This window comes from Spermophilus citellus (assembly GCF_964194105.1).
Source record: "Spermophilus citellus genome assembly, chromosome: 5".
NCBI lineage: Eukaryota > Metazoa > Chordata > Mammalia > Rodentia > Sciuridae > Spermophilus > Spermophilus citellus.
Genome location: NC_138186.1, coordinates 107,243,321 through 107,262,894, shown reverse-complemented (window position 1 = coordinate 107,262,894; position 19,574 = coordinate 107,243,321). Strand labels below are relative to the sequence as shown.

At 33.6% G+C, this 19,574-nt stretch overlaps 1 protein-coding gene and 1 long non-coding RNA gene across 3 annotated transcripts in view; one reads left to right on the top strand and one right to left on the bottom strand.

Moving 5' to 3' along the window:
* Positions 1-19,574, bottom strand: part of LOC308648711 — a 627,872-nt gene that overhangs the window by 464,773 nt on the left and 143,525 nt on the right. The gene's annotated exons all lie outside the window — the stretch shown is intronic.
* The window catches only part of FBXL4 (F-box and leucine rich repeat protein 4), a 79,888-nt gene that overhangs the window by 15,669 nt on the left and 44,645 nt on the right, over positions 1-19,574 (top strand). For both annotated transcript variants that reach the window (XM_081294742.1, XM_081294741.1), the window contains exons 4-5: positions 4,841-5,186; positions 13,829-14,073. In XM_081294742.1, coding sequence (XP_081150868.1) covers positions 4,841-5,186; positions 13,829-14,073 — 591 coding nt within the window. The remainder of the gene's footprint in view (positions 1-4,840; positions 5,187-13,828; positions 14,074-19,574) is intronic.

Here is a 19,574-nt window from a genome sequence, read left to right as displayed (position 1 = left end):
CTTATGTGAGAATTGTTTTATTAGGACTTTGTCATTGTTATAGAGTTATCCACATTTCTTTCTAAAAAGCTGAACAAATTTGGGGATAAGATCTATGAAACATGTAGTGTGTTTTCTGCCGAGTTGAATATAAGTCACAGTTTTGGGTTCCTGAAAGTTTTAGTTCACATTTGTGATGAAAGTTAGAACATTATTTACATATGAGTTTCTGATTTTCTTTATTGATATTTAGCTCCATTCCTCAGAAAATACCATTAAATTTTGAGAGAAAAGGAATCTGACCAATATATATTATTGCAGTATAAGAATATGCATTTTTAAATTTTACTAATTATGAAATCAATAAATGTTTCATTATAAAAAATGTTAGAAAATACAAAAAAGAATATATACATGGAAAAATATCTATAATTCTTTTGCCCAGATTTAGTGACATTTTGGTGAATTTCTTTAGACCGTGACAAACATTCATTGAATGCCCTCTCTGCCAGTTCAGTGCTGAGAACAAAACAGAGCCAGACAAAGGTGGCTCTTGTTCTCTGGGCTCACAGGCCTGCTTGCAAGAGGACCATGGGATCATAGGGAACGTGTTGGCAGAGGGGAGAACCTAACCTATGTTGCTTCAGAGGAGGACCATGGGATCATAGGGAACGTGTTGGCAGAGGGGGGAACCTAACCTATGTGCTTCAGAGGAGGACCATGGGATCATAGGGAACGTGTTGGCAGAGGGGAGAACCTAACCTATGTGCTTCAGACAAGGCTTCTCTGAGGAAGTGAATTCACTGAGAATGAGGATCAAGAGAGGTTCCACTGTGACTTAGAAAGGTAGAGAGAGAGCACATTGAAGGTGAAATCATGGTATTTGAAGAAGCGAGAAAAGTCCAACAAAAGTGTAAAGAATAAGCTATGGGGTCTGTAAGCATGAGACAGATATTAAAATCTATACTAGTGGTTTCCCAGAAGCTAATCTTGAGGTTTCTGTTTCTGCGCAGATGTTTATTATAGAAGTGCTGTAGGGGAAACCAGTAAGGAAAGGAGAAAGCATAGTACAGAAGGGGAAGTCAGGAAGGATGCAATTTTAGATGAATTTTCGGTCTCCTGCACCAGTCCATCTGCATCAGTCAATCTTTGGCATGGGCTGGAGCGATGAACAAATGAACTAAAAAATCTTTGGGCACTTGACATGCTCTAGAGGAAGAGACCCCAGGAACCCAAGGAAGCTCTGTGAATAGGCTTAAAGGTATAAGTGACAAAGGGTGAATCAGTCCTATCTAGAGGATAAGCACAAGGACTACCAAGGAATCTAAGTGGAGCATGAGTGAGATGAGTCAGCTGCAATAAACTAATAAACAAAATAATGGTTGTAAAGATTAGAGAACTCATGTTGAATTGTCAGATTATTGCTTTGCTGAATAAGCAGACATTTAAAAGACATGTGAAATACTAACATCATTTATCATCACAATCATTTTCATAAAAGAAACCTTAGTATATACCAAGAAATCAGTACAATCAGATCTTGAAAAAAGAACAGTTAGCGATTTTACAAGAATATTTGTGCTTGCATGCATGTATGCTTGTTTGTATATATCAATATACTTTCCCTTTTCACATTTTTTAAAATATTTTTTAGTTGTAGTTGAATACAATACCTTTATTTTATTTATTTATTTTTATGGGGGTGCTGAGGATTGAACCAGCGCATCTCACATGCCTAGGCGAGAGAGAGAGCTACTGCAGAGCCACAATCCCAGCCCTCTCCCTTTTAACATTTATTCATAGAAAACTCCATCATGCAATACTGCATAGAAATCATTGGATTGTGTTTCCTATCACATTAATTGAGCACACAATTTTATTCCTATCTTAGGAGTTAGCAAACACGTATGTTTGGAATAACTCCGAAATTTATTTGTAGAAAATGGATTTCTTACAGTCCCAAACATTCAGAATCTAAAAGCAGTCTTTTAATGATTTCATCTGATTGCATTTCTTTGTTCAGCCAATGAAATAGAAAAGTTATAGGTAGTTCTACCAGATCTCAGTCTTTTCTACTTCTTGCTTAGTGCCATTATTAAGAGAAAAAGAAAAGAGGCAGTATTGAGTGTCCTGATAAGGACTTAATAGATGCTAGTGCAGGAGTCACAAATATGCTAGCTCAGGGTTACAATTTGGAAGAGACACAGGGAAAAGGGGAGGGAGAAAATGACAAGTTGAAGTCATATTAAAGAAACTGATTGGAATTACATAATTTGGAGATGAAATTTATTTTGGTGTGGGTTTTTTAAGCACTAAAAGAACTTTAACTGGATAATGAAGTTTAAGAAGCAGGGAGAGCTGGTGTGGAGGCACATACCTATAATCCCAGCAACTTAGGATGCTGAGACAGGATAATGGCAAATTTGGGGACAGTGTAGACTATTTAGTGTTACCCTGTCTCAAAGAAAGAAAGAAAGGGCTCAGTGGTAGAGCACTTGCCTAGTACACATGAGGCCCTAGTACCATGAATGAGGAAGAGGAGGAGGAGGAGGAGAAAGGGAAAAGAAAGGATGTCATAGAATTGGTAGCCAAAGAGAGTTGCTTAATCAACAGTTTCACAAATTTACCGTAGATTAGTGCCCTTGACTTTGTGGGCCCAAGAAACACGATTTTTTTCATTTAAGTTAGAATTAACCAGGTCCTTCACACAGAATGGCATTTTGTTAGTTTCCAAATAGAGATGGACTGAGATGTTGTCTCTGAATACAAATAGAGGCTCTTTATATTTGATGTATTTTATTACTGATTTTCAGGAGAGAATCTGCAAAAATAATGAATATGGAATGATTTTAAAGGTTCTAGAAAATGTGTAAGTTTCTACAGAATAGTGAACTATTCTGTAGTTTCTGATTCTCTTGGTGATGTTTACTAGAATTCCCACTGAGTATTCCACTTCTGGGAATACATCCAAAGAAAATGATGTCAGCATACCAGAGAGACACCTGCATATCCATGTTTGTTGTGACCCTATTCATAATGTCTAAGATGTGGAGTCAGCCTAGGTGCCCATCAATGGATGAATGGATAAAGAAAATCTGGAATATACAAACAATGGAGTATTATTCAGCCATAAAAAGAATTAAAATCCTGTCATTTGTAGCAAAATGGGTAGAACTAGAAGACATTATATTAAGTAAAATAAGACAGACACAAAAAGACAGGTGTTGCATGTTCTCTGTCATATGTGGAAGCTAAAAAAAGTCAACCTGGAAGTTGAATAGTGATTACTAGAGATTGGGAAGGGTGTTAAGGGTGAGGGTGGAAAAGGGACATTGGATTTTATTGGTATATGCAACATGCATATTTGGAAATATCATACTGAATCCCGTTAATATGTATAATTAATACATATTAATAAAAATGTTTAAAACTAAAAAATAAATTTAAAAAAGAAAGAATTTCCAGAGAGCATCTGTCTTACATGTTTATTCCTATAGGTAGAAATTACCATATCTCCTTTTTCCATTCTTCCAAGATTAGAGCTGTATGATCTTGTTGACCTAAAGGCCATTAGGATACCTATATGTCAGTGACTTTTATCTACTTCAGCTTCTTATGTGTCTCGTAGTTTTTTGCTACTTCTTTTTTTCTTAGATTTCAGTAGGTTATTGGGTTAATGAACCAATAGTTTATTAGGGGTTAAAAAAATCTCATGTTTTTATATATAAAAACATTTTATATATAAAAACATTTGAAGTTCTATTAATAATCAGTGAATTATAAATTATATTCCTAAGGAGGTGTGACTCACTATGAAATTAGAGATTATTTTAAAAAGTAGATAGTGCTTTTAGTGGTCATGTTTATATATATTGGTGTAGCTTTTTTTAAAGCAGTCTGTAGTGTTTACTGAGAGACTTTAAAATATTCTTTATTTTTCAATATAAAATTAAAAATTCTTCTAGCCAAGTAAACAATTAGAAATAGAGGAAAAAATGTTTGTAAAATATTTTTATATTGTTTTAAATTTTCTCTGCTATATTAGAAAACAATAATTAGAGAAGTAGTTAATTATGATACATGAGAATATTAGCTTTAAAGAAGAGATGGACAAATAATAGTGGTAGGTTGGGCATTTCATTGGGGGAACACAACATGAGCAAAGTCCCAAAGTTAGAAATAATTTACTGTGTAAAAGTAGTGACTAAGTTTCCTGGGAAGTGGGAGTTCATTTGGAGGAACAGGACTTGCTAGGTACCAGAGATAAAGAATGACTAAAAATATGAAAAAATGAAAATTCTGGAGAAGGACATATATAAAAGAATTTCCTGAAAACTTTAGTAAAACCTTATGACTGCATTAAAAAATGAGAAAAATCAAAGATAAAAACCATTTTGAGTTTGTATGAGGCCAGTAACATGAATGGAATGCCGGACAAAGAGACCTTTGTGTGGCAAGATGAAGGTGTAGTTCCTGCAGTTGGTTTGAGATGCAGTGCACACAGGACAGCATTTTCCTATGTGCTTGATCCTTACTTAGGATTCACTTATTCTGTAAAACTGAGTACTATTCTTCAGTTACCTCTACCAAGTTTAGTCTTTAAGTTGATCAATGTGAAATCTGCAAAGGAATAAAAAGAACTTTGGTGTTTTTATAAAAATAATTTAATTATATGTATGACATTTAGCTTTTATTTTTTTTTTTCATATCCTGGAAACAATTCTTGTGTTTGATTCTATTCACCTTACTTGACATGTTTCCCTCTGTGGTATATTGGGCATGGGGCTGTAATCTTAAGATGGGGCATGGGGCTGTAATCTCATTCTAAACTGTATTATAGGGAAGTTTCTTTCTTTGGCAGATGGGAGATTCTTTGGTCAGAGAGACCTACGAAGGTGAATGCTTCCCAGGCTCGCCAGTTTAAACCTTGTATTAAGCAGATAAATTTTCCCACAAATCTTATTCGACTGGAAATAAATAGTTCTCTTCTGGATTATTACACTGAATTAGATGCAGTTGTGCTACATGGTATGAAGGACAAGCCAGTGCTTTCTCTCAAGACTTCACTTATTGACATGAATGATCTAGAAGATGATGACTACGAAGAAGAGGATGGTTGTGGAATGGACAATCTTAACAAAAAATTTAGCAGTACTTCCCTCAAGGAAGGGTCAAATAATGGATATTTTGATAAATTACCATATGAGGTAAGCCAAAAATGTTCAGTAGCAATATTAGAAACAACAGTATACATCTTTAAATGTTTGGAAGTTACTGTTTATTTTGCTAGCTATCAGAGGAATTGGAAGCATAATAGGTAAGGGAGTATTCCGATGTGTTGCATATTTTAGTTTTGGAAAAACTAGACAAAAAAGTAATTTTGCTACTTCTTTTGGATTAACTTCAGTAATTCTGGATAAACTATTAAGTATGTGTTGTTATATCATTAAATAGCAATAGCCAAATACACAAGCCAATAATAAGAAAAATAAGTTATACTCTAATTCACAATTATACATTATAAGTATGGGCAGTATGTGCAGTTTTATATGAGTTACATTAAAGATAAGAGAAATAATGATTGTGAGATGAATGTTTATACCATTTAATAGTCCAGAGCTTTCCTAAGTATCACTTGTTCTTCCATACTAACTCTGGTATATATTCTTCTAGCTCTAAATTTTGGTCTAGGCAGGTCCAGAGTGCCTTCTCCTGGAAATACTTTTTTTTTTTTTTTTTGTATCTTGTTTGAAATCTTTTTTCAGTGTACTTACAGAGGAACAGTTGTGTAGGATATTTAGCATCCCTGGGTCCCAGGTATCAAATGCCAGTAAGTATTTCCCAGCAATGTGACACTAAAACCTTTTTCCACCTGTTTCCAAATATCCTTGGCAGCGAGAGTGGGGCCAGGCATTTAGACCTCTACAAAAAAAACAGTGTATTCCTAAAAATGATATAATCAGTTTTTTTAAGAAAAATTTATAGACCCAATTTTTTTTTTTTTTTTTTTTTTTTTGGTGCTGGGGATTGAACCCAGGGCCTTGTGCATAGGAGGCAAGCACTCTACCAACTGAAGCATATCCCCAGTCCTAGTCTTAAATTTTAACCAACCTGTATATCCCCCTTCCAAAATGTTGGTATTTAAAATTTCACTGTAGTAACATAGGAAGCTTAACTTGCATGGAGCAATAAGGCAGTCTCTTGAATACCTAACAGTAGTTATAATGTCTGTATAATATTTTATGGCTAAAATACTGTGATGTATCTGTGAAGTAGCTATTAAAATTGCTAGACATAGATGATTTAAGGTCAAGAGTTCAAAGGTCAAGTCTTGTTTTATGGAAAGGAAGCTTCACAGATTGGATAAGACCTTCTTGGGAGAAGGGAAGAAAGATGAAGCAGAGTTGAATTGGGGCAGAGAGAGAGGAGTGTGAAATACTGAGAGTGTTCCTCCTCAGGACTCAGGGATAGCTGTTTATCTGGAGGAGAATGAATCACTTCTTTGATTTTTACCCATTTTCTAAAACTAGAAAATAGAAATTTAAAGTCAGTAAATATATTTTAAACAGTTTGTTGAACTTTATTCAGGCCTAATAAAATGCTTGACATATAGCATTTAAATGGAAACAGAGGGAAACCTTAGGCAGAGAGAAAAGAATATAGAAAGGTGAGAAGTGAAACTTTGTGACTTGATTGGAAATTCCAGTACTTCAGCATGGCTGAAACATCAGATTTGACTGCAGAGACTGCATGAAATTAGATGGAGGCTTAGGGCTGTTGCAGTGTACATCTCCATTCACATGGACGACAATGATTGGGACACCCTAGCCTTGGCAGTGCACATCCTACTCTGCTGTACTATAGAGTAGGTTTTGCCTCTGGGTTTTACCAGCAGATTTGCATTTTAACCCTTTACCCAGTGGTCTTCAGGGTACTGTCTTATTCTGGTTTATACAAAGGTAGTTCGGGAAATCAAATACTTTAGATTTTATAAATAATTTACTTTTGCTAAAATATTAGAGCAGATTCACGATTATAATTGAATACTTTCTTTTGTTATTCTTATGCTGTCTTTAAGTGGGAGGGAAAGATGTGGAACAATAGTTAATATTCCAGAAATTATCCATAGTATTCAAGCCTTTTTTCATATGCTTTGGCCCATAATTAGAATAATTATCCAGATGTTTTGGGTTCATTTGAATTTGTCTTTCATATGGTTTATGGCATAAAAAATGATTGTGAACATTGAAGGTTTGTTTACTTTAAGGAGGAGGATTGTAAAATGAGATTTATGTCTTAGATTAATCTGGTGAATGGAGAATAGATCAATAGGAAGTTAGGGTGGGAGGCAGAGGTCCCAGTTAGGAAGCTACTGCAATAATTTAGAAAGAAATTATGAAGCCTTCCAAGTTGGAATGTTTGAAGAAGACATTAGGTGGGAGAAATATTTCAGAAGTTCAAAGGTTGTAATCAAAAGTAACTGGTGAATGTGGAGATGAAAAACATCAGCGGGACTTTTAGGTTCCAAGTTGGAATGACATGGTGGGCAGACATGCCATTAATTTTTAAATAGTAGATGAAGGTAGGAAGGTGCCTATGATTCATCAAAGCAGACTTGTTTGTGGAGAATAGTGGGCACTTGCTATTTGAGTTGGAAACTCATCAGGAATGTCTGAGTTTACATTTGAACAAGTCACATCTAAATAGAGGGGCACCATGGTAGATGAAGTTGACAAGTGAAACACTGTGAAGTTTGAATAAAGAGCCAGGAGTAGAATTCTGGGTAACATTAATTAAGACATCCAAGAGTTCCATAGAGGAAAATAAGCTAGAAAAGGGACTTGGGATAAAGATGAGAGAGTCTTAAACCAAACCATTAAGAAGTTGAAAATGTCTGGAAGCCATAAAACTGTAGAGGGTTGTTTCAAGTGCTCATTAGTTTTGGTCATTGGGAGAACTTCAATATAGTATTTTACCATGATCAATTTAATGGAGCCATTATTATAGGGTGATGAATGAGAGGAATGTTACCATATTTGTTCCCACATGTAGTCTCTGTGGAAGAAAACAGGCGATAGAATTGATATTCTTGGAAGGACATTGATTAGCTTTGATGAAAGCAGAGTACCATATCAAGAGTTAATACTGCAGAGTACAGTGAATGAGATTAGGTGTGTTTTGGGAGTTCTGCTCAATGTGTCACTTCCTGTCTTCATTGTGTTATACAAATATACTTTATACTAGGATCCCCTCCATGCCAAAAAAAACACATTTTGACAGACAGTATATATTAGGTGAGTAGTGATTAATGAATATTGTCTTGTAGACCTAAACCCTATATCTTTTATTTAATCAAAATCAAAACTGCTCTTTCACATTGTCATTGTCATGGTTTTAATGACTCTTTATTCTTTTTATATTTTAATATTTGCTTAAAATTTAATATTCAGTATCAGAATGTTTTCATATAATATATACCCTTTAATACAGTGCTTTTTCTTTGGAACTACGCCAAAAGTTTCTGGGAGTTTTTAAAGTAACCATCTGGAAAAAGTAAATTATTTATCTTCTGATACAGGATTTCTCTGTACTAGCTGCTTAAAAATTCTATAATAACTGAAACAATTTGAGTTAATTCTACAGATTTCAAATTATTACTGTTGTCAAGCTCAGATTACTTGTAGTTTTCTTTCAAACATTTATGAGACAGACAATTCTTGTATTATTTAAACTCTGTTTCATAGTATAAAGAAGACATTTTCAACTCTTGTGTGAAGCTAGGGTAACATTAATTAAGATAGCACACAAAAAGAAAACTATCAGACCGATTTTACATATATGAGTAACTTAAAGGAAGTTGAATTGTTTTAAAAGGATAATACCAGAAAATCATTTGAGATTTGTTCCTGAAATTTGAGGGTGTTTTCATGTTAGAGGGTTTATGTACTAATACCATAGTACTAGGTTAAAAGGAGAAGAATCTTAAGATCATTTCAGTAGATGTGTAAACCAGTTGATAAGTGACAGCTAAATAGATAATCATATTTTAACCATTTATTTTAAATTGTACATATTTTATTAAGCTGTCTTACCAATTATCTACTAACAACTATCATAAACCAAGAACTAATATCACATTTAATTATCAAACAGTAGAAATGCATTGTTCAATATGGTAGCCACCAGCCATATGTACTATTGAGCACTTGAAATGTGACTAGTATGAATTGAAATGTGCTAAAGTGTAAAATAACACACAGGATTTTAAAGACCCACTTTGGAAAAAAAAAGAATGTGCAATATCTCAGTAGTAATTTTTATGTTGATTACATGGTAAAGTGATAGTTTTGTTTTAGTCAGCTTTTTTGCTGCTGTGACTAAAAGACCTGATAAAAACAATTAGAAGAGGAAAAGTTTATTTGGGGGTTTACAATTTCAGAGGTCTCAGTCCAAAGATGGCTGATTTCATTCCTCAGGGCCAGAAATGATACCAAACACCATGGCTGAAGAATGTGGTGGAGGAAAGGGACTCAGGACATGATCAGAAACAGAGAGAACTCTCCTCACACGACAAAATATAAACCCCAAAGACATGCCCCGAATGACCCACCTCCTCCAACCACACCCTACCTGCTTTCAGTACCACTCAGTTAAACCTTGCTAGAGGATTAATTCACCGATTGGGTTAAGACTCTCATTTCCCAATCATTTTACTTTTAAACCTTCTTGCATTGTTTCACACATGGGCTTTTTGGGGACACACATCTGAACCATAACATACATAAACTAAAGTGAAACTATTTCTTTTTACTTTTTAAGATGCAGTTAGTAAAGAAATTGGGAATTATATATATGCTGAACTTTCATGGCTCACATTTGAATTAAAGCCATGAATAGCAATGTAATTTAACATTATTGCAGAAGTATTAGCCAGAGCTGGTAGACATGAGAAAGAAATAAAAGGCATAATTTTTGGAAAATCATTTGCAGAGAAAATGTTTATATGTCTAAAACACAGGAGAATAGACCAAAAAACTGTTAAGAACAATGAGTACATTAGCAGGTTACAAAGTTAATAGACAAATCAATTGCAGTAGGAACTCTAGGAACAAATAGATCATTTAATGATGAGTCATAGCATGCTCTCAAGTAGAAAGATACAATAAAGCAGAAATGTCAGTTTTCTTTAAAGTAACTGTGTGTTTAACCAAGTCCAAATTAAAATGCAAATTGTTAAATTGAAAAATTCACCTAAGAAATATGAAAATAATTAGGAAAATTCCAGAAAAGAAGAATGATAGAGGGGTATTAGTCCTGATTTTCATTTGCAACCAAATGATCTAGTGTATGCCAACACATACATTGAAGAGATTAGAAAAAGAAGTATATTTAGCTTGGAGCCAATACCCAATTCTAGTTGGTGGTCCCAGTTGTGGTGATGCAGCACCAGTTTTGCTATCTTCTAGTAATGGAGTTATAATAAACTATATTAGTGTAACTAGAAGAAAAGTACATTTGGCTTGTAAAGTAAATCAAGGTAACAAAGAAATGCACCACCCCTAATTCAGAAGATATCAGTATCAGCCACTAATAGAACTATATAACATTCTGAGAATGCTGCAAAGACTAGAATTAGAAACTCCCAAAAGTTTGAATCATAATAGCCAATTGTCCTATTTTTTTTCTGTAAATCAATGTACTTATTAGTCAATATCTTCTGATCCTTGTTCACATTTTCATAGGTAGGATTTGGTATTCTACATTTTAATAATTTAAAACATACTATTTAGTTTTTATTGAAATTAATCATACACTTAATGTAAGGACAGAGATACCTGCAAAAAAGCAATGCTTTTATGAAAAAGAGTAGTCCTCAACCCCCTCACCTAAGCCATACCTACTTCTCTTTTTAACTCCAGTGCCTGATCCTTATAGTCACACATCATACTTTTATATAAAATATACATATTAGTTAATGGCTATGAAATTGAGAAATACCAATTGTCCTATTACATATCCTATTATATATCCACATGTAAGGAAAAAAATTTGACCCATGACTTTCTGAATTTGTCTTATTTTACTTAACATAATATTCTCAAATCCCATTACTTTCCTGCAAATGACATAATTTCATTTTTATTTATGGCTGAATAAAACTCCATTGTCTAACATATACACTTTTTTTTTTTTTGGTAGGTACTAGGGATTGAACTCAAAGGCACTCGACTATCGAGCCACATCCCTAGACCTATTTTTTGTATTTTATTTAGAGAAAAAGGGTCTCAGTGAGTTGCTTAGCACCTCACTTTTGCTGAGGCTGGGTTTGAACTCCTGATCCTTCAGCCTCAGCCTCCTGAGCCGCTGGGATTACAGGCGTGCACCACCATGCCTGGTTCAACACATACACTTTCAGAAATTTAGAAGAAAACTTATTTTACCTTGAGGGTTATTGAAATGGAAGAAATAATGGATAGATATATGAAACAGAATAGAGTCCAGAAATATATTAAGAGGAAAGAAGTAAACATTAGCAGCTCACTTGGAAAAAAAAAAAAAAGAAGAAAGAAGATAAGAAGAAACCACAAAAGTAATCCCATACTTTCTTGTTTTGATACAGCGCTGTCTATGAAGTAGGTGAATGGGTTTTTTTTAACACTGTGGATATATAAAGTGATGTAAACATTTACAAGGGCAGTTTGTCCTTATATCAAAACTTCTAAATGCATGTAATTTACCCTAACAATAAATTTTCAAAGTTTACTAAGATGAACATACATACATAATGTAACACATAATGATATTGCAATATAATTTGTAATGAGAGAAAATCAAGAAATCCATCAATAAGAAACCAGTTGAATTATTATGTCACATCTATGAAATGGAATGAGGTGGACCTGTTTGTGCAGATGAAGAACCATCTATAGTATGTATCATGAAATTAGAAAAGCAAAGTGCTGAACAGTATATATCATATCATTCCTTTAGTGCATATCCAAGAATACAATTTCATACACATTTATCTGGAAGATGTCAGAAAAAACGTTAACAGTGCTTATTTCTGGGGAGAGAATTGTTAGAATTGACCTTAGAGAGGGAGAAACTTGTCATTTTCTATTTTTCTTCAGTGTTTGGATTTTCTGATTTTTTTACCAGAATTTTTGTTAATTCATCTTTTACATGTCAACAGGGTTATCTCATTGATGAGATTTGCTAAAGAAAATGCAGTTGTGGTAGGGATAGGAACCACAGCAGTGAAATTTTGCAGTGGGAGAGAGAGATTGGGCTAGCGGCAAATACCTAATGGGGTAAGTGGGAATTTATAGCCAATCAGCATGTTGAGGGTGAGTTGATGGAAAAATTACTAAGAAGAAACATCAGGAGAAAGGGGGGATTTGGACTAAACTGAATGAAAGGATTCATCCTAGAGATAGGTAATCAGGCATTCCCCGGGGGATGGTAAAGGGTGAACATTCTTGCTAAACTAACTTAGGAGGAATCCTAAAGCTTTTTGCTGGAACTGGATTTTGATAACGAAGTGCACAAGGGAGCCTAGAAGGTCTAGAAGCCTAACTAAGTTTTTGACCAAGCAGATAATCTTTGTCAGCTTTTGGACAAATTATTATTTTCCTTCTCTTTCCCTATCTTCAGAATAAACATACATATATCCTAACATTATTTTTAAAGCCTAGTTCAGATGTTAAAAGTAAATAGCAAGAATACCCCAAACTTTATGAGCATCAGATGATTAATAAATATATCGCATTATATTATATATGTTCTTTTAAAGATCATACTATTGTTACTCTGTATTTTGTAGTGTTTTTGCCAAAAAAAAGAGAAATTCTTACCTAAAATTTATACTGAACCTAGATAGTAAATTGAAAAAAGATGATTTATATTACGGAGTATAATTATAAAAAAAATTATTAAATGCCCTGCATTAAATTTTAAAAAACAGTCCTCATCTAAATAAAATTTGAACATTTAGCAATTATTTATGATTCTTGGTTCAGTATAAGCTATTTAAGCAGTTGTTCTTTGTAAACTAGTTTAAAAGCCCCCAATTGTTCATTAAGAAAAAACAAATCTCGGATTAGTTCAAGGAGATAATGAGAGAAAAAGATCTTTTTGATTCCGTGTGGCTTATTTTTATGTATGTTCACTACTCCATCCTTGCTGCTTTAAGTGCCCTCTTTTCTTTTTCCTGGAATTCTACATTAGTTCCTTGGTTTGTTGTTCTTCCTGTCTCCCTTGCCTTTTGTCAGAATAAATCTAAGCTCCTCTGTGAGGCTCTGTGTAACTGTGTCCTTAACACTATTTTCACCTAGTTTGCCCCTCTCCCTTTAAAGCTGAGTCCTCCTGGCACAAGTACTTTTACTTTGGAATTAGGTGTGTGTCTTGTGTTAGGCTCTAGTAGTATTCTATGTTGCTTTCTATCAATGCTATTAAAGTACATCCTTGTACTTACTAGTACCCCCACTGGACTGTAGCACTCTGAGAATGAGAACTTTTTTGTTTTCTATCACCAGTGTTTGGCATGTAGTAAATGCCGAGTCTATAAAAAATTGTATTAGTCAACAGATCACCAAAATGTATCTTTGTACCCTAAGGAAGAAGATTTGTCAGCATGAGCTGAATATTTAAACATTTTTGAAATACAGTATATTTATCTGTGTGTATTTTTTTTCTATTTGGATAATTTTGTTAATTGTTGATTTATTTGCTATATGAAAATGTTGTTATAAAATGTGATACTGTTTATTATTAGGCCACATTATATGTTTAATAAAATAATCTTACTCGTTTTCACTCTTGATGAACTTGGTTTCTCTGTTTTGGGTAGCTTATTCAACTGATTCTGAATCATCTTACACTACCAGACCTGTGTAGATTAGCACAAACCTGCAAACTGCTACACCAGCATTGTTGTGATCCTCTACAGTATATCCACCTCAATCTGCAGCCATACTGGGCAAAGCTAAATGACACTTCTCTGGAGTTTCTGCAGGCTCGATGTACCCTTGTCCAGTGGCTTAATTTATCTTGGACTGGCAATAGAGGCTTCATCTCTGTTGCAGGATTTAGCAGGTTAGTGCAAAGCCTTATTGAGTTTTTTTTTATTATTATTATTAGCAGGCTACACTTACTGTGTAATAGTTTTTATAATAAATGTAAAGTTCTATACTATGTATCTTACAGAAATTAAAAAATAAATATGGTTTATATGTAGAATGTTGCTGTTTATAAATGTAAAAGTGTTTCAGCATTTTCTTCAGCTAAACTATAGAGAAACTGGTGCACTCCTGTGATCCCAGCTATTTGGGAGGCTGAGGCAGGAGGGTGGCAAGGTGAAGGCTAGCTTGGGCCACTTACTTAGACCCTGTCTCAAAGTAAAAAAGGGTTGAGGGATGTAGCTCAGTGCTAGAGCACCCCTGGATTCAGTCAGCAATATAGAAAAAAAAAATTCTTCACCTTTTATTTTTTAAATCCTAACCGACTTTCAACAGAACTTTTTTTTCCATTCCCATATTTTCAGCTGAGATGATTAACACATTTTAAAAAAAAAACTATTTCCAAATCAAAATCTACCTCTCTAATGTGATTTGTCAGAAATGGAAAACAATTTATTACAGAACATTTTTAATTAAATCTTAATTACATGTGCAATACATCACCCAAATTTAGAAGCTCATTTAAACTAATTATGTTGAAAATGCAATTGCATGCTAGACGACCACACTTGCAGACCTGCCCAGGTGTTTCTGCTCCTTTCTATTTAAGCATTTTGTCTCCTTACTATTAAATGTCACCTGTTAAACATTTGAAAGCTTGCCACAAGTGCATATTCATTTAGTAATGCCATAGTAATTTTTCTTATGATACAAACAGGTACGTCTCTTAACCTTGATGATAGTTGTCCTCATTGTATGTTATATGTGATTCCATTATTTTCATGAAGTTAAATAATGAATTAGAAACTTTTCAGAAATTACCTGTTATTTTTAATTATTGAACAGAGTTTCATCCTGTTTTTTTACAAACTAAAAATGAACTGCAGCCATCCCTACACGTATCCCCAGTAAAATGCATTTTTGTATGCTGGTTTTAGAATCAGAAATTTATACATGGAGCCTTGTTTTCACTTGAGTCAGATTATAAAAATAAAGATGCAGTTTCAGAAAGAAATTTGATAACATTAGATTTCAATGAAGTTCTAATGTTTGAAATAGTAACAATGTGTTAAGAATGCTAACAATGATAGTTTTTACATCAAATTAAAAAAAAATACAAGTAGTAAGGCTCCCAGGTTGAAACCATGGATGCACTGAGTTTCTTTTCTGCCAAAAGTAGATTTTGGGAAAAGGCTCATTGCTAGATATATGACCCCTGTGCAGTGGAACACATTATAGCGCCAGAAAGAGGATGATCCCTTTTCTTCCCATCATAAAGGTCACAGCTGATACCCTATGTCAAAAGATAAACAAACAAACAAACAAGTTAAAATTTTTATTTAGTCATAGTTTTACATGATACAGGACCTTTCAGAATAAAGACCCAAAGATACATGAAAAACTATCTAATGTTATGCTTAGGTTCAGTGAAGCAAGGACAGGCATGTAGAAATGTGATTGGACAAAAAGTGTATGATCCTAATAGTAATGGATTGAGTGGGGAAAACTAGCAAGTCTTGTCTATTCAGATTCTTCTTTCGTTTGTGTTGTTGCATTTCTTCTTCCTAAATATGGGGCAGGACTTCTCTGGAATGAGATTATTATGACCCAGTATTGGATAAGGGTATGTCAGAATTTCTTTATGACCAGCTCCTAGATAGAAAGGCAGGGGAACGTTAGAGTAATATGTTAAAGCTTTATGGCATCCTTCAGGGAAAAGAAATTCTATCTATGTCCTATCTTGAGAAAGAGGAATTCTGGTTTCTTTGACTGGTGGGGGTGTGGGCAAGAGACAGGGCAGGAGAAAGTCAGAGAAAACTTGGTTCTGAGGCTGCTTCTGAGACCTTCCAGTGTCTTTTAGTTCAGAGTATTCAGCATGGCAAAGCTCCATACTTTGAAGTATCATTTTCTGAATCCTAGCAATAGCTTAGTTCTTTTTATTTCTCTCTACCTTAAACGTACCCACATTGTTTGCAAATTTCCCTCTCTGCTAATGGGACCAAGAAGATCCGAAACTAATGATTATGATTTAGAGCATATATTATTAATAATAAACCAAAACCAACAGAATATCAGACAGATAGAACACTTGATGTCAGTAAGCATTGTTTTACAATATACAGATGTTTAGGGCATTTTAATTACTCTCATAGCTCTTTCCACAGTGTTTTCCACTGTTAGGAATTTGTTTTTATCTTTCATGGCAAGGCAGGGTAGTGGATATTTTTGACCATGTAAAAAGATATATAAGATATACAGTTTCTTCCTTCAGCAGGGAAGACAGTTATAAAGATAAATATCTTGTTTAAACATATTATTTACATAATTTTATAAGTAAAATAACAGGGTGGCAACTAATGATTCTAGACATTAGATAAAATGTTGGTAGTAAACAGCTAAGGTCCAGTTTCTTAGGCAAAGTGCTGCGTATAATCATGATAATGAGTAAAATGTAAAGGCAATACTAAATAATTTTTTTTAACATTCTCTTTTTGTAGCTTATTAAGTGCATTAGAAGAAACATGAGTTGTGAGAAGAAAACCAAGCAGTTATTTTTCTTAATTTTAGGCTAGTAATGATAAAGATTGTCTTTTGAGAAGGTACAGTTTCAGCCACTTTCTCACAAGCAATTTTCTACCATTTTTATGTTCAACCAGATGAGTTTCTGTAGGCCTATTTGAATAATCACAAAAGTGCATATATAAATTCTCCATATTTTGCTATAGTATTTTAGTCAATAAAACCATAAATTTTGCTAGCATTTTTTCAAGCCTAGTCACTGTTTCCATTAAGAAAAGAAAGTTAAAGTAACAGGAAGAGAAAAAAATTGGGGGAGGGTGGGGGCATATTGGAGGTTTTCCTGCTGATTGCTATTGGCCCCCTCAACTTGACTACTGAATTGACAGTCATTATAACTTGTAGGCAGCATTCCCAGAATAAACAATAAATATTCATGGCTTGATTATTAATGAATAACCTATGAATAAGTATGGCCTATTTATGCTTATTACTGTGAAGAAGACTTATTTATAATACTTTAAAGAAAAAAATGTACATTTTAAAATTAGAGACCAATGATGATGGTGAGCTGCTTTTTTGAGCAAGTCTTTAGGAAAAAGTTTGATGTAGTTACTTTGGTGCCTAAAAACCTTGTCTTTACAAATTAGAACTGTTTAACTGGATTTTAAAGAACTTTTTTTTTTATGAATTTGTATTATTCAGAATAGCAGAGAAATAGGTTAAATTGGAATAACAAGAACATAAAACTTTTAATCAGTTATTAAAAATCCCGTTCCATCCACAGATTTGTGATTTGCAACTTTGAGTACTGCTCATGAATATCATTACTCATTAAAATTACATCCATTGTAATTCCACTTTTATAATACAGGTCTCTAAAGTCTTGAATATTACTTTGCTTCCCTCCTAGTTTGTGCTTTAAAGTTTCATCACTTAATTTTGTTGAAAAGGTTTTAAGTCCATTTTTCCACTACCATTTTTTTTTTGAATAGGTGCCAAATCAACCTGATTTTTACCTCAGTGATTGCAGGTTTTTACCTTTAAACCCTTTACTTATTCTAAGTAGTGTGTATTCATTTCTTAAAAAAAATTCTTGGGTGCTTTCTAGAATCAAGAACTTTTTAGATGTTTTCACACACAGAATTATAGTTTTGTAATATAAAGGACTTATTACTCATTCATATATTTATTTAGTTGCCTGCCTATATTTTATACAAGGTTCCTCTTTTAGATTGTCAGCTCCTAGACAGTAGAAACAATTTATTTTCCACTCTTTCTACCATTACTGGATAGCACCATAATCAGTTAAGCAAGAAGTTTTGTTTTTAATGACTTTATTTTGAGCCAGATATATTAAATAATGTTCTAAGTTATTTGGAATCAAAATTATTTTAAATATACTGTTTTATAGAACTGAGTGAGGTTCAACTAACAATACCTAAGATTAGGAATTAGAAGCCATGGATATTTTTATCTAATTCTCCCTTACCTCCATACTTCAGACAGGTTGTGAGGATTAGTGCCTTTTATTTTGTGATGAGTAAACTCAGATTAAATTATTCATTCATGGGATGTTAATTATTTTAGGGTGCAAGTTACCATTTAGTAAATTACTTCTCCTGTACTTGTATTCTTCTGGACAAATTAATTCACCTCATAAGGATAAGCAATTTACTTTATCCTCCAGAGACTCCTTGTCTCATAGCAGGAGACGTAGTTCAGATTTGTTTATCTGAACTTAGGTGTCCTCATAAAACCTTCAATTTAAAAAAAATACTTTTAAGAATTCACAATGTAGAATGAATAGCTGTAAGAATAATGAAGCTGTAGTTCTCCTTTCAAGTGACCTATGTCATAGTTGAGATGAGTAAACAATTCACCAAGACAAAAGCATACATAGAACTCTGCATTAAAATAAAATCTCCATGAGGAACATTAAGGAAAGAAATTGTTCAGTGAATTGAGCTTACTGTTGCTTCTGCCATTTTAGAATGGAGGTATCATGAAAAGGCAAGTAGAAAAGATCTTGTAAGAGATCCTGTAAGGAAAAGAGAATATAGGTATATTGACCAAATAATCTTCTCATAGTGGAGGTATACAATTTAAGAGTATTGAGAGTGAAAAAAAAATTCAGAAGACTAGTATAAATATGGTCATTGTCTTTATTTTGCTTTTACATTGTATCATTCATTAAGTCAACTTGAAAGTTGGCTTTCTGGTGATTGGATTTATAGCACTCAAAATACTTTGGAAGAGAAAGGTTCAATAATTAAAGGAAAAAGAGAAGGAATGTCAAGTCTCCAAGTCATTCTAAGTTAAATATGAAACAGAAATGCAGATCAAAGTACTTTGCCAATAAAGAAGACCATAGGAAATAAGATGCCTTAAAGCTTTTAATTCTAAGGGAATTAATAGACATATTTAACTTTTGTAATTTGTGAATAGTTTTAGAATTATCAAATAGGATATTTTTTAATTCTCCGAAATGCTATATCTGTTTTTAGATTTCCAACTTTTAAATAATAAAAAACTCCCAATAACTACTTGTTACCTTACTCAATGTAAGGTAAACATGTTAATTTTATCCTATTTCTTGGGTATACCTTGACCTTATTAAAGGAAAAATACTGAGTGTTTATCACCATGTTTGTTATTAGCACCTGGATCTTGTGTGCTCTCCTCTCTTTCCTGAATATTGAAATGGTCCCCCCTTTCTGCCTGCTTTCCTCTCAATCTCATAACACAAAAACCATAAGGATTCTGGTAAAGCACAAGGAAGTGGTGACACTCCTGTGCTCAAAACCTCTAAAGATTAGGAATTCCATTTCTCTCAAAATAAAAGCTGAAGTCTTTATAATGACATGGTACCTCATCTCTCTGATCTACTTATTTTCCCCT